The sequence below is a fragment of the Malaya genurostris genome, chromosome 3 (assembly GCF_030247185.1).
Source record: "Malaya genurostris strain Urasoe2022 chromosome 3, Malgen_1.1, whole genome shotgun sequence".
NCBI classification, from domain to species: domain Eukaryota; kingdom Metazoa; phylum Arthropoda; class Insecta; order Diptera; family Culicidae; genus Malaya; species Malaya genurostris.
This window is the reverse complement of record NC_080572.1, coordinates 67104371-67121029: the sequence shown is the minus strand read 5'-3', so window position 1 is coordinate 67121029 and position 16659 is coordinate 67104371. Positions and strand designations below refer to the sequence as shown.

Genomic DNA, 16659 nt, shown 5'->3' with positions numbered 1-16659 from the left:
TCATCCCTTCACCTCATCACTTTGAACATGAATAATATTCTACAACCTACCTGAACCAAACTGTTATATGTTTTAAAATAATTATAAAAGCTATAGACACACTTTCCCATTGGAAGAAATGGTTATAAATTCTTCGGTGATCGTTTTTTTTATCATTTAAAGTAAACTCACTTTTCCATTTAGGACACATTTTCGTCTCAAGATTTACAGTTCGTCATGTTTCTGAATATCTACTAATCGATTCATCTCATAACATGATCACTATTTCGCACAATTACGCTACCATTGAATGCTGGATGACTTCATAATTAGTAATGTTCACTTGCCACTTGTTTAATTAACGATTAAAAACTTAAAAAATTACCCGACAAGCAATAAAAGTCTTCAAAAATATGAGATGAAAGTTTTTCACTTAGTTCACTTGATTGCGCTTTGTTTTCATCTCATTGGGTTCGCAAAGTTGCCAAGTTATCTCATAATGTTACAAAGCAAAAATTATTTTTCTTCATAGTTGGCATTAGGCCGTTTTTAAAAAGAATTCTGGCAATTTGAACCTGAGAGTGTAGTAGTGAAATAGTTTGTTTTGATTGCTGTCGCCATTGCTAATTTATAGGATGAATAAAGGACGAACTATAGGATGGATAAAAATCCATTAAGATGAAATTAGGAGCAGAGTAGTGAACACATCATAAGTGTTTTTAGCTGTTTTATGAATATTAGTGAATTTTCAAGAAATGTGAATCAATTCTCAACGTGGAGCGAGGTGGATTAAGCAGTAATATGGAATAATTATAGTGATTTTAGTGGCTAAATCGGGGTTTTAAGGCGACGTCCCTAAAAATAAGATGAAATTGGGAACCGTTACCCTAGATGATCTGACTGCAGTTAGAATACTTTGACTTTGACAAAATCGCACTCAGAAAAATGATCAAACATTTGAAATTTGATATTTGAAATATTGCTGTGTCTCTTTTGGCGTCTATTTTGCTTACCCAATGTTTGCTCGAAAGGATGTTGATTTAAAATTTTATTTCTACCGTGTTTGATTGGGAAGAAAGTTATTTTTTTGTACCATTTCTCTCAATTTTATAGTTGAATCTCAAGTTAACTGCGAAAAGGCGAAATCGATTACCACTTATTTTACTTTACTTGGTGGGTAGTAAGAAGAATAGTGTATCCTAAATGGGCACTCGACTAAAACAGTTTGGGAACCACTGGTCTAAGCGTTGAAATTTTTTTCTACCCCTGAGATTAAACATTCTCGTAAATATATTCACTAGCAAGTCCTGAGATCCACTAGAATAATAACTCAACAACATTTCATTCAACCGCAAACACATCCATAACTTAACACACACACACACACCCACATCAACATACATCGCCCCACTACCGGTGAACATCGGCATTGTTGAAAGGTTGGACAGGACATTTAAAACATGCTTCTTGCAACTGCTTCGCTCGTTCTCGTGAGTGTTTCCAACCTTAACTTCACATATTCGCCGACATACACCGTTCGAATACATACACCTTTGGCAGCAGGCACACATACAAGATGCAAGTACCAAGTAGAAGTCACCACTCATTCCAACCAACCGAGTCAGTGAGCTTCATGAAAAGGGCTGCCCTGGACTCGTCGTGTTAAATGACGAACGATGGCACCGGTCGTGTTGTGGAAACTCACAGCAAAACCGACAGCTCTTCTGCAGTACACTCTTTCTCGCTCTATTTCTCCCTCTCTCTCTCGCGAAGGTAATGCCTACGGACGGCTTTTATTAGAAGAACCCCGTCCAAGTATAGGCTTCCGGTTGGATGGTCCTCAGCGCGAACTGCGCTGATTGTGAAGACCAAGAACTGCCTGCAGCAGAAACGGCAGCAACCCCAGCGTCGTCATCGGCGTCGCGGAGATGGCTTCCGCATACACTCCTATTTTGTCACAAACCCCGAACCGGGCTGTTGCGAATATAAATTTTATATCTGAAATTAATTGAAGTGGCTGCTTCTGCTGCTGTTTGCCGTTGATGTTGCTACTGTCGAGGTGACTCTTGGAACAAGGACCCAAAATGCGACAGGATGCACCAGCTGCTACCACGCCACTACCGATGAGAGAACGACAGTGTCTTTCGCCGTACCGAAAACTTACCGTAGCACAGTTTCAAATTCAGAACCCTTCCGAATTTGAAAACGATTGCAGGACAGGACCGAACATGTGCTACACGCTTCGAATGAAAATCAATCATTTCGGAAGTGATCTTCACTTTTGCTTCGCTCTGTTTACAGTCTATCTTATCTGACAGCAAAGAACAATTTCAACAACTTCTCAGTAGGCGATTTATAACCTTTGAACATCCGTTGTTTCACGTAGTCTAACATTTTTTCTTTTTTTTTTCTTTCCTTTTCTTTCCAGGTGAGACACGCTATTTGCATTTATTGCTCCATAAGAACATATTCAAATATATGCACATAACGAGACGGAATATTTACCTAGGGAACAGCACACACAGTGGAAGGTAATTTCCAGCTATTTTCCGCTGAAGGCATCACAAATTCTCGCGTGGGTGAATCAAAGCCTGTCAGTTTTTTTTTCTTCTCTACATACCCACATGATATGCCACAGGAGGCGGCACTTTCGCATACCGCATTATACCGGTATGCTAATGTTACATGATTGGACTGATCCCGGGGAGAGCGTCCGGAATATTGCATGTGCTTTGATCTGCCACCGAATCCGTTAGTGATTCCATCGTTTCTTCCGCTATCCTTCGAGTTCGCCATCGGAAGATCGGGGTTTTGAAAACCCACCGTTTTGTGCCGATGTTGTCTGTAACTGTTCGCGATTATGTACGAATAATAAAACGGAACAATCGAAAACCCGTGACTGTACGCACATAAAGATGATATAATATCAAATGGAAATGATTTAGTTATATTTTAAGCAAGTTACCCATTACCATAACCCAAAAAAAACTGTTTTAATCCACCTAGTGGTGTAATGATGCCTTTCTCATATTACTCATAACATCATGAATATTACTGTGGAATTCGCAAAAAACCCCAATAAATCTAACAATCCCTACAAATCCTGTTTAGCCTGTAGTTCCGAAACCGGAAGTTGTATCCACAACAAGTTGAGGAATTCCGTATGATACTGTAAAACTTTTCCTTTGAACCTATCAGTTTGTGAAAATCGACTTTTCCATCTACAAGAGAAGTGAGTTTTGCAGTTTTTAATCACCATTTCCAATTCTTCCGAAACCTATTTTCATTATTAGTATTATTATTATTCGGTCGCACTTATCACATAATAGCTAAAATTTTTATCAACCGCTGCACCGTCTTTTACCAATATCACACACCAGTAGCAGATGTCCGTAACCGTTTTGATTTCTTCATAGCGTGTACGAAATAGAATAAAGCACGCATCGTTTGTTTTGTGTTTTCTTCTTCTTTCGGTGTGGTACGTATTGTCGTTCTATATGGCGATTTGAAAACTTTGACACTCAGCGTCCTGTAACTGCGGAACCGGAAGTCGGATCCGGATGAAATTTCACAGTAGCTTTCAAGATAATATGAGCTTTAATTCAAATCAAGATTTGTAAAAATCGGTTCAAGCATCGCAGAGAAATCGAAGTGAGTTCTATTTTTGGAGTTTTTCTTCACCACTTTCGGTGCTTCCGGAACAGGAAAAGGGGGAACCTGTAGTGCCGAATCAAGTTCTTATGCCCACAAACTAACAAGCTTTTCAAGCTAGAAGTATTTATCAGAAAGTCTTATGGATTTTGCAACCTGTTGTTGACCATCATTCTTGAAAAAATACTAATGAAACTAGTAATTTTCCACTTATCACGCTTTAGTTCTGGAACCGGAAATCGGATCCGGATAAAATGTTCAAGCAATTTTTAAATAAACTATAAGATCTTTCATTTAAATATCAGTTTGTGAAAATCGGTTGAGCTGTTTCAAAGAAAATGCAGTGCACATTTTTTCTCTAATTTTCACATTTAACCATGTAACTCCGAACCCGGAAGTCGGATCGGGATGAAATTCAATAGCATACTATGGGACCATGAGACTTTTCATTTGAACCTTAGTTTGTGAAAATCGGTTTAACCATCTCCGAGAAAAATGAGTGCATATTTTTGTTACATACATACACACATACACACACACAGACATTTGCTTAGTTCGTCGAGCTGAGTCGAATGGTATATGACGGTAAAAAGTCGGTTTTCACTGTGATTGCATAGCCTTTCTATATGAGAAAGGCAAAAACAGACGTATCCTAGAGGGTGCAGCTTTAACAGTCAATCGAAGTTCGCATCCACTTTAAGAACATCGATTTTGATGTGAAAGTATTAAGGTTCTACTCATAGTCCTAGGAAAATAGCCATTGTTGGAAAATTCAAAATCGAATAATTTGCCATCCAACTTAAAATGCTTCAAAAAGTGATGAAGTCGAATTCATTCGGATGATCATTTGAAAAAGTTGGTCTTGTAGATAGATCATTTTATTTTCCGTTATATCGTCTAAATCGACTTCGTTTAACGAAGCGAATGGCATTGAAGAAATACTGGTAGGTAGATGTCTACCTGTTACGCTAGTGTAACTGTCATTAGAAGAAGGTGATGACGTGGCCGATCTATCTGTTTTGCCTTTCTCTATAGAAAGGTATTTTGTTTTACATTCGAAGAAATCAGTACCGTAGAAGACTTAGGCGTGGCATTTGTATCGTTTTTTTTCTTGATTTTCAGGTATATTCTGTAAATTTAAGGTCGTTGATTTGACTTGGTGTCTAAGCGAACGAGCGTTTAAAATTTCTTCCCTGACAGGACATTTCAAATAATTGGATTTATGATTTCCATCACAATTAGAACATGAAACTTTATCAGTGGTTTCGTTCATTGGACAGACGTCTTTCGAATACGATTTATCATAATTCAAACACCGTTTGTCCATATGACAGTCCGAAACCTTGGTATCGACGACACTGTGTTAAGTTTGCTATACCATTATGCCATTTATAATGTTCCCAATGAATTTTAATATGGAAAATGCAACGTACTTTTTCTAAAGTTTTCAAATTGTTTACATCACTTTGATTGAAGTGTATTAAGTAAAGTTCATGGGAAATTCCAGAGCGTGGTTTAAAAGTATCATTCGCTCTTTTTTCATAAGTATTACTTGGGAAGGGGTAAAAGTGGTGTAATGATGCCTTTCTCATATCAATCATATTCTCACATGCAATACTGTAGTATGCAATGCAAAATATTTCTTTTCGATTTTTGAAAGAAACCAAAGAGATTGCTTGTGCAATAACTACTATAACCTACCGAATGAAACACTTCTCTGAACGGTTAAACTATCCACGAGAATACGAAGTCAGTTCCACTGTTGTAGGTACTTCCGGCACCGGTACCAGAAAACCGGTATAGTCGATGTTGGTTCGTATGGCCATCAATTGACATGACACACAAACTCTACTAGTTTTTATTTAGATTTTAAAGATTTTTTATACGATTTTGACATCGTACTCTAAATGACGGTGTAAATTTTTGTTGAATCCGAAAATATGCAGTCATTTTTGGTAGGAATTGTCACGCTATCGTGATGACGTCGACTTGGTAATGCCTTGTTTGGTTTCTCTTTTGCGAGTGTAAAGCTTTTTCAGGTACGCGGTTGATGGATATTAGCAAACGTCCACAAATGGCCAAATTTCTGGCACGACACTCTTTAATTTGCAATAAATAAAGTATTTTTCACTAATCAAGACATTATTTTCAAACAATTATAACTCGAATCCTATAGCTTTGAAGAAAAACTTTTTCAAAAAATCAAAAATAAAATTATTTTTTAAAACTCTTAATTATTTCAGCCTAAGATTTTTTATATCATACCACGAAAAGCGTTAAATTACAAGGAAATAGTTGGAGAGGTGATCTATAAAAAAAAATTCACAGACATTTTTATGCTGATTTTCGAAAAACGATGTTTTATAGGAATAAATGTGTCCGAGCAATCGAATATCATTCTTCAAGCCACGCTCAGTGAAAAAGGTAATAGAGAACTACTTCCTAAATGCAGCCATTTTCGAGATATATGAGAAACAAACGCCCTTTTCATAAGTTAGTCTGGGTTCTCCATCACCGAATTGATTATCTATGAAGATATCGGGTTCGATTCCTGATTTGTTCAAGGATCCTTCCGGGTAGGAAATTTTCTTGAATAACCCTGGATAGAAAACCGAAATTTTTTGAATGTTTCCTTGTTCTCAGATGTACTATATAAAGTAAATCTATACCTGCTGGATTAACTAGATAGTTTTATATTTAGTTAACTGGTTAAAATATGTGATGTGATGCAATATTTATTATCATGTAGATAAATCGTCTAGCTCACACCTTTGTAAGGGTATGAGGCGAGACCATCATCATCATTTCAATTTGACTTCAAGTCAATTGGAGCAGTTGTTTTCGAGATATTTTGCGAATTTTGGTCAATTGCCGTTTTGCAAACTAACCAACTTTATTATTTCTTTTCGGCACCGATACTCATTATATATGTACATTTTCATGTTTTGATTATCTGTATTGACTGTATATTTCGATTTTAAACTTTTACCAACTTTTAAGCTTTTGGCAGATTTATGTACAATATAATAACTCAATTCTGTGGTGGTTGAAAAGAATTTCGCAGCAATTTTTTTCTGTAATTGGAATGAAGCAATGATATTTTTATGCACCCTTAAATATTTGTGTGTTTGTTGATCAATATCTTTCCATTCTACAGCATCATCGACATATTCCTCCTCTTGATCGCTGTGAAATTATCGTGATTCTGTTTAGAAGCCCAATCGCATAAAGCCATCAGCCATTGTTACCATTACAGAGGCTCGTGAATTTTTTTTTCTATTTTTTATATTGAGAAGTTGTCCCGTTCGATATAAAAATTGCTTTTTTTATATATTCATTCGTTGTTTAAAAAACGTTATCAATTTGGACATGAAAACTTGCGCAACAATTGTGTCATACTTCAATACATCTGATATTATAAAGAAACTCAAGTTTTTAATCTGTTTCTTTATGATATATTACAAATGGATGAATTATGGCTTGATCAGACACGTAATGCAAACGAAAAGAAAGTTCAATGAATTTCATAGGGCTGTTGATCCCACAAATTACTATTTAAGACTCCACTACCACTGACAATGTCAAAACTACACATTTAACTCCACTACCACTGACAATGTCAAAACTACACAAAATGAAGGTTAAAACCGAGGCAAAAAACGACAATGATAATAATACATAAAATTGTACTGGATGATTGGAAAGGTTCTGCAAATCTATTTGAAACCAAAAAGAAGAATGCCAGCCCACTTCGAATACATGTTTGGCTGGAACCATTGTTATACACCAGAGAAATGAATGACTACCTGACAATGGACTGAAGTCGCGGCACGAGTGCATTAAGGAAGACTCAATGGGTCGGCAAGATCCACCTTGTTCACCTGATTAGGCTTCCTCGAACTATTATCTGTTCCCATACCTCAAATCATCTCTGAGAAGTTGGTGTGAGACCGCTACTTCCGAAACTTAAAACCGGAACCTGTATAGCCAAAGTAAGATTGTATGGTCAGGAACTAATATAAACAACAAATTTAGAAGATTTTTCTCGTTCTCCACGAATCGGAGTAAGGGAGCTATCCCGGATCACCTTGCAAAATCTATCGCATCTATATGAAGTCTTCTGGATTGTACAAGCTCATAAACGTATATAACAGTTTGAGATTTTGAGCACTTAAATTTCTGTACTTCTGGAACCAGAAGCCGGATTCGGATGAAACCATTCATTTGAATGCATTCTCTATCTTTATGAACATCGGATATCCTTTAAACTTACCGAGTTGCCATGACCGCTGCAAACTGATTTGTCTCGATTTATTGTCTATCCGTCGGGATGTTTGTTAGGCTAGTTTTGTGGCAGACCTACTTTAGTCGCGAATCGATTGCTTCGAGCTATTACAATTGTTACAATTAGACATTCGATGCCGTAATCTTCGAAAGTATTTTTTTCTTCGGATTCCCTATGTTTGGATATAACGAACCCATTGCTAGCACGTGCCGCATATTTAACAAATGTTTCAATTCTTTTGACTTTCATTTATCACGTAACGTTATCAAGAAATCGGTCCTCATGATATTGTCTCATTAAATTTATTTACTATAGAAGCACCAGATTTAAGAAAATGTGTCATTTGGATGATTGTAATCTTGTTGTTTATTCGCACTATTCCGCACACTCGCCGAGATTTTCGTACCGTCGCACAGTGGCTCGAATCAATAAAAACGTGGACATAAATCAGTAGCTGCCAAACCGTTCTTTTAATGCATATAGTTGCTTTTAAGAAATTATTTACAAATATATACCGCATAATTTGATTCTATCCCTAATTGTTCATGACCTACTTTGACAAAAAATGTAACCATAACTTTTTTTCTGAAGAGGCAGAAATTTTTTTTTCGTCTACAAAGTTTTAGAACTATTGAATATAATTCACTTTGTCAAATATACCAAAAGTCTAGGTAGCAACGTTTCGGATATACAAAGCGTTTTTATGGCAACCCCCTTAAATTCAGTTTTTTATTCATAACTTGTTTCGAGTTTTTTTAATGCATACTTTGTTTGAAATAATTGAAGAAAATAAAAAATCCCATATTTTTGTTGAAGGTAATGCATATGTTTGTTGTTTCCTGGCGAAGTTATACAACATTTTACCTTTTTTTTTACCTATGGTAAAACCTTACACCGAAGCGAAATATGCAACTTTATGCATCTGATTTTTACAAAACTTATAGTAAAAGATATGCTCAATACAATGAAAAAAATCTAAGTTGAATTCGATGGAATTTTTTAGGCCCTTTCAAAGTTAGTTTTAGTTTTAGTTTCAAGTTAATTTTTTATACATCCTTTATTTGGAATGGTAATGCATAGGTAATGCATAGGTTTATTCATTTCTGGAAAAGTTATACATCATTTTACCTATTTTTACCTAGGAAACCTTGTACTGAAGCGAAATATGCAACTTAATGCAGCAAACTTTTACAATACTTATAGAAAAATATATTCCTAATCCATTTTCACTATGGCCACGTTGAAGCCATGAATGGTTAAGAAACGGAGGGCGTCCCGCGTCTGCTATTTCTGTAACTCACTTTTGCAGTGAGCGAAGAGATGTGCAATGCTCTCCTGAGCTATTCCAGTGAATCGAATCTTTAAAGTGAGCTGATAGTTCATAGCTCTTTTTAAAAGAACCGCAGCTCACCAGTTCACCGCACTGGTAAGCAGGGATGCCAGGTTCACAGATTTTCAACGTTTTGCACAGAATTAAAAAATGGCACAGATTTTCACAGATTTCTGAAAAATGGTCACAGATTTACACAGATTCAGAAATCGATCACAGATTTTTGAAATTGATTACAGTTTAGCATCAAAGATTACAGAGCGGTAGGAAATAGTGAGACCTTTATTTTTGCTTACCAAATGATTCCGATCAGCTATTATGGAAACGTGCAGAGACAGGTTTTTGGCTTGATCACAGATTTTTCAAAAAAAAATGACCTGGCATCCCTGCTGGTAAGGTGAAAACAAGCTACGAGCTTAACGGATCTTCGGCTCTTGAAGAGTGAGTGTATCTATCCTTCCTTCTTTAACAGATTGAATGAGCCATTGTCAATAAGAAATCTTACCTCTCACTCAGTAGGCTTACATTCAGGGATGCCACTTTTGCAGATATTCTCAAATATGTCATAATAATAATTCACAGAAAAGTTCGCATAGCATTGTTCTTTGTGCATCAATGATTTCGATCATGCATATGAAAGAAAAATGGAGTAAGAAAAACGGCGCTCAAAACAAACCTTCAGTTCAATCTAAATGAGCTGATGAGCTGATACATTGAATCGATTCCCTTTAGTGAGCTGATCGGTTCGGAGCTGCTTCGCACATCTCTAGGTGAGCGTAGCACGACCAACATATCGTCTTAAAAAACATGTTGCTTCGCGATAACTCAATTTATTTACACGTTTAAAATGAAATCTCTTCGTGAAGGTTTGTACTTTTACAATACTTTTTCATATATTGTTTGGAAAACATTTTACCATTTCTTTAATATGTGTTGAACTTTTGAGAATTTTCCGGATTTTCAATATTTAAAATTAACTCTAAAAAGGCCCAAAAATATTGCGTCGAGTTCCACTTAGATTTTTTCTAATATTGTCAAAAAGTAAACAAAATAAAAATCAAAACACTTTGCTTAAGTTACGCATGCAAACATTAGCTTGTTTATGCGTGTTTAAAACTTATTCGAAGACACGTTAACTCTTAAAAATCAGTGAAAGTCAGTACAGACTTTCGACCGTCTTTTTCCAGTTTTGCGACGCACAGTGGAAAAAAACCAGGAAACCCGCAAAGAAATCGGAAACCATGGGAAAAGGCAACAAACAAGAGTGTTTCATATACAAAAACCTGTTTTAATCCACCTAGTTGTGTAATGATGCCTTTCTCATATCAATAATACCATCATATATATTACTGTGGTATTCTTCACAATAATTTTTTTCGAATCCTAAAAAGAATAACCGAAATTGGTTTGTTTGACCGTCTACTGATAAAAACTATTAATTGGAGAAGATTTGAGGTCGATTTAGAAAACTTTTTACGGTTTTCGCCCTTTTCAGTGATGGTATACAATTTTTAACACACTTTACCTTATATTTCCCTATCCGGAAGTCGAATCCAGATGAAATTCAGGAATTACGTATGGAATCGCAAGACCTATCATTTGAACCTAAGTTTATGAAAATCGGTCGCACCATCTATGAGAAAAGCTAGAAAACATATTTTCATTTTTTTGCACATTTTACCCCATAGCTCCGGAACCGGAAGTCGGATTCAAATAATATTCAGGAATTTTATATGAAACCACAAGACCTTTCAAGTTAGTGCAAAAAAACGTTACATACACACATACGCACACACACACACATACACACACACACACACACACTCAGACAGACATTTTGCGTACTCGACGAACTGAGTCGAATGGTATATGACACTCGGCCCTCCGGGCCTCGGTTCAAAAGCCGGTTTTCACAGTGATTGCATAACCTTTCTATATGAGAAAGGCAAAAAATCCAAGAAATGCAATGGAATGGTTTTGAATTGCCGCACGAATCGCCATCCTGCTCGTTTTACCTCAAATGCCCAGCAGTTTAAGGGTTTTCTGTAGTATTTGTTCTGTAACTTGAAAAGAGATCGAGTGCGGTCTACTGAAATAGCTTGATTTTATGTAAAAATGTCTGAAGAATCGAATGAAAGAGTGTACACTGGCCGCACGAAGCGTTTTGGTGGCTATTTTACCCCATTTCCTCCATTTCATGATATCTTATTGTAAATGGTCCTTAAATCAAAGTAAAACTTATCGGAAATTGACTAAATCTAGCTTACACACTTAGAAAATTTTGCAGACTTCGGGAATTTTTTACCGAATTTTCAATAGCTGAACGTTCGGTAATCAGTTCGGTAGTTAAATTCATCACCGATCGTTCGGTAATTGCTGAACTGTCAAACAACTACCGTAAACTGTGAACCAAATGGATCTAACTGATTGTTCGGTAATTTTTTGTTTTCCTTTGGTTAAAATTCTGGATTTTTGGAATTCAAAAAACAACACAAATTCACAAAAACGAACGAAGAAAATTACAACCTGTTGTGGCTATGGTTTTATTCCACGAAAAAAAGGGTCAAATGTTCCGGCTAACCGGAATTATGAGTGCCTTAAAAAACACTGTACAATCCGTCGAGTCCACTAGAAATTATCCTCGAACGACTTGTGTAGGCAGCAAGTGGACGAGTGATACAAAATTTTTTTTCCCACCTATAAGTAAACAAAAAGCTTTTAGTGGTTCAAATGTTTTAAAAATTTTGGCACCTGTATCTGAATCCATTCGATGAACTCTTCAAGAATTTTTTTTCGTTTGGTTAATAAAAAGACACTTACAGAAAATTTTAATAACTGTTTGACAGTTAGTTTCACGACAATCAGTTTTCACAAAAGTTCGGTTATTGGAAGTTAATTTTACCATACGGACAGTATGATTTTTACCGTACTCGGTGGTTATTCAGATTTACCATATGAATTGTATATCTATTTATAAAATTCTGTAATGAAAATTTACGTAAAACTGATCGTCCGGTAAAAATTTGTATAATTATTGTAAAATAAAACTGATGTACTGAAATATCGGTCATATCTATAGATTATCGAAATTTCTCGTTAAAAATATTACTGAACAAAGGAATTAAATCTTGGAGTGTATCTTATGTAAAAAAGTCTGTAAAATCGAATGCCAGAACTTATACTGGCCGCACGAAACGTTTTGGTGGCTATTTTACCCCAATTCCTCCAATATATTAAATTTTCATCTAAATCACTTTTAAGTCTTAAGCGAACCACGTTGAAAGCATACGAAAACTATCTTATATGATGTAAAAAAGTCTGGAGAATCGAATGGAATGGCCGCACGAAACGTATGGATGACTATTTTATCCCATTTCCGCCAATTTCATGATATCTTATTGTAAATCGTCCTTAAATCTCGGTAAAATAGTCATCAAAACGTTTCGTGCGGCCAGTGTGGGTTCTTGTAATCGATTCTCCAGACTTTTTTACATGAAAGCCGGCTATTCCAGAATACCCCACTCAACTTCTTTTCAAGGTACAGTGCAAAACGAGCAGGAATGCGATTCGTGTGGCCATTGTAAACTATTCCATTGAATTCCTTGGACATTTTTACATAAGAAACGCTTTAGTTTGTTGACCTATCTCAATTAGTTCATGAGCTACAGAATTCTTTGCGGGTTTTCATAGAAATTTTCGCTCTGTGCGTCGGCGCCGGGAAAAACACAGCGAGGGATATCGGTGGCAACCAAATGGATTTTATATCGGATCCGGCATTCCAATACATGCACACGCCGGCAGCTCAGTCATGAGTCAGTCGATGAGGAAAACAAACGTCCCGGATCGTCCCGGAGTGGTGCGAATAGACTTTAAAAGACATTTTAATGCCAAAACCACAGTACAGGAAAAAAACTGCAGCCAAACCAATGGCATTCATTCAGTAAAAACCATTCAAGCGAGGAGGTTGTGTTTCGATTGTACTGGCTCGTGAGTTAACGGCTGCTACCGAGACAATTCTAAGCTTCAGGTAGTTAAACTGCCCATAGCAAACGCAATATTCGGGGCGTTTCCCGACTGGAAAGCTAGCAACGAAGGCCATCCCGTTCATACGCACAGAGGTGTAGAAACACAGAGGTGCGAGAGCATAGAAGTGACGAGTCACAGAGGTGCCATCGCATAAAGGTGCGAAGACGAAGGGGTGCAAAGGCACAAAGGTGCTAAAGCAACCCAGTGCTGATCTACCAAGTACCAGAATTTGTACGCTGCGTAGGATCAAAAGAGACGGCATATATCGCGAGGTGCTACACTGCAAGCATCGCATTTGATCGCCACCAAGAGCAAAAGCACTGTACCTGGGGTCAGGTACAGGCAGCACAGCAAGTGCAGTGGTGTTCACAACGACGGCAGAGCAACTGAGATAGCAGTAAACGACAGAAGACTGCCAATTGGAAACAGCAGAAGACTCCCAATTGGAAATCGTTGGAAGAGCTTCACGTCGTTCTTCACGATAAAGGAACAGAGACATCAGCTACAAGGTAGATTTAATTTAATTTATTTTTTATTTCTTATATCTGAAATTTAACTAAATATAAGTTTTTATTCTGGTATTATCAATTTACAAAAAAATTTAATGTAATGGATGATCTCATGGAAGATCATCCGAATCCGATTCCGGATACTAGTAAGAGTTTAAATACTCCGAGGGCTAAACATTATCCACAGGGTACCACTGGGGCATGGATAGTCTATCTTCGAAAAAAAGAAAAGATTTTAAATTTGATGCAAATTACCAAGGATTTGACATCACATTTCTCTGAAGTTAAAGAAATATGTAAAGTTAATAGAGATAAAATTCGAGTTGTTGTCAATGACTTGAAACAGGCGAACGAAATTGTAACCTGTAAATTATTTTCTGTTGAATATCGAGTTTACATTCCATCGAAGGAGGTGGAAATTGACGGTGTTGTGACTGAAGCAAGTCTGACAGCAGATGATTTACTTAAAAATGGAGTTGGCCGTTTTAAAAACTCCATGCTTGAGGGAGTTAAGATACTCGAGTGCAAGCAATTGTACTCAGCATCTATTGTCGATGGAAAAAAGTCGTATCGTCCCTCAGATTCGTTTCGTGTAACATTTGCCGGATCTGCGTTGCCTAGCCATGTCTATATCGATAAAATTCGTCTTCCTGTTCGGCTTTTCGTACCGCATGTTATGAATTGCACGAACTGTAAAAAATTCGGGCATACAGCTACTTACTGTAGTAATAAGTCCAAATGTATCAAATGTCAAGGGCCTCATAAGGATAATCTTTGCGATCAAGATGTTGAAAAATGTCTTTATTGTGGGGAGAGAACTCATGATGATCTTTCAGTATGCGCTGCATTTAAGTTGCGTAAAGACTAAATGAAGCTTTCTTTAAAAGCACGGTCTAAGCGCACATATGCAGAAATGCTTAAAACGGTCATACATGTCTCCCCCTTGGAAACCGAAAACGGTTTTTCAAATCTTATGGAGCCAGAGGAATCTGACTCCGACGGAAATAGTGAAGATACCTCGTTTGTCACTCCTCAAGGGTCTGTTAAGAGGAGATTAACAAACCACAAAATACCTAAAAAGACACCTAAAATTACATCTTCAAAAAAAGATCCCCGTGTTAAAGCTAAAAAGCCAAATTTAAAACAAAAAACTGTGCCTCCTGGTTTGTCAAATTCACAAACCAATCCAGAAACTAGCTCAAGAAAAGACAATAATCCAGTGGGCTCCGTTTCACATTCACCAACAGGATTACTTAAGTTTTCGGAAATTGTAGAATGGATTTTCGCAGCATTCAATATTTCTGAACCTCTAAAGACTATCATAACGGCATTCCTTCCAATAGCTAGAACTTTTTTGAAACAGTTATCAGCTCAATGGCCAGTTCTATCAGGTTTTGTATCATTTGATGGATAATTTATCATCCGCCGCAAATGATTCAATCACTGTTCTGCAGTGGAATTGTCGAAGCATCATGCCAAAACTTGATTCATTTAAAGTTTTGTTGCATAGTCAAAAATGTGATGTATTTACTTTGTGCGAAACATGACTTACATCAAACATAGCCTTAAATTTTAATGACTTTAACATTATACGTCTCGATAGAGACTCTCCGTATGGTGGAGTGCTTTTAGGAATTAAGAAATGTTATTCCTTTTATAGATTAAATATTCCTTCGACTTCTAGTATAGAAGTTGTTGCTTGTCAAATAAACATTAAAGGAAAGGACATTTGCATTGCTTCGGTATATATTCCTCCAAGAGCTTAAGTTGGACAACGACAGCTTAATGAAATGGTCGAAGCCCTTCCTGCTCCACGTTTGATTTTAGGAGATTTCAATTCGCACGGAATGATGTGGGGTTCCGTTTACAATGATAGCAGATCATCCTTAATATATAATATTTGCGACAATTTTAGCATGACGGTACTAAATATGGGTAGCATGACACGGATCCCAAGACCTCCTGCACGTCCAATGCATTAGATTTATCTCTTTGTTCGACTTCAATTCGACTAGATTGCACCTGGAAAGTATTTCCTGATTTACACGGTAGCGATCATTTACCAATCATCATCTCAATTAGCAGTAACAAAGGTATTGCTAATTCAGTTAATATTCCATATGATTTGACAAAAAATATTGACTGGATTAAATACCAAAGTAATATTTCAAGTGTCTTAACTTCAATGGAAGAGCTCCCCCCACTTGAAGAATATGACTTCCTCGTTTGTTCGATTCTGGAGGCCGCAGAACAAGCCCAAACCAAACGATTTCTTGGTCCATCGTCTAACAGAAGGCCTCCAAACCCTTGGTGGGACAAAGAGTGCTCAGATGCTAAGCACGCGAAACAAAATGCCTTCAAGACGTTTTTAAAACGAGGAGGAGGAACTCCTCAGAATTTTGAAAAATTCTTGACTTTAGAAACCAAGTACAAGAGCATACTTCGGGCCAAGAAATGTAGCTATTGGAGACATTTTGTCGAAGGTTTGTCAAGAGAAACCTCAATGAGCACTCTTTGGAATACGGCCAGACGAATGAGGAATCGTAACGTAGGAAATGAGAGTGAGGAATACTCGAACCGATGGATATTTGATTTTGCGAGGAAAGTTTGTCCAGATTCTGTTCCTACGCATAGCATTATTAGGGAATCTTTTTCAAATAATGGTTCCATTGATAGCCCCTTTTCAATGATGGAATTTTCCATAGCACTCATGTCTTGTAACAATAACGCTCCTGGGTTGGACAGAATTAAATTCAACTTGGTGAAGAATCTGCCCGACCTCGCAAAAAGACGTTTGTTGGAATTGTTCAACAAGCTTCTTGAGCAAAATATTGTTCCACCTGACTGGAGGCAAGTGAAAGTTATCGCCATTCAAAAGC

At 36.9% G+C, this 16659-nt stretch overlaps 1 protein-coding gene across 6 annotated transcripts in view; it reads left to right on the top strand.

Annotated features, from left to right (window-relative positions):
• LOC131438639 (matrix metalloproteinase-2) overlaps nt 1–16659 on the top strand; it is a 604535-nt gene that overhangs the window by 252302 nt on the left and 335574 nt on the right. For 3 of the 6 annotated variants that reach the window (XM_058608782.1, XM_058608783.1, XM_058608784.1), the window contains one exon: nt 2408–2510. The exons of the other annotated variants lie outside the window; for them this stretch is intronic. In XM_058608782.1, the coding sequence (XP_058464765.1) occupies nt 2408–2510 (103 nt within the window). The remainder of the gene's footprint in view (nt 1–2407; nt 2511–16659) is intronic. 6 annotated transcript variants of the gene reach the window in all.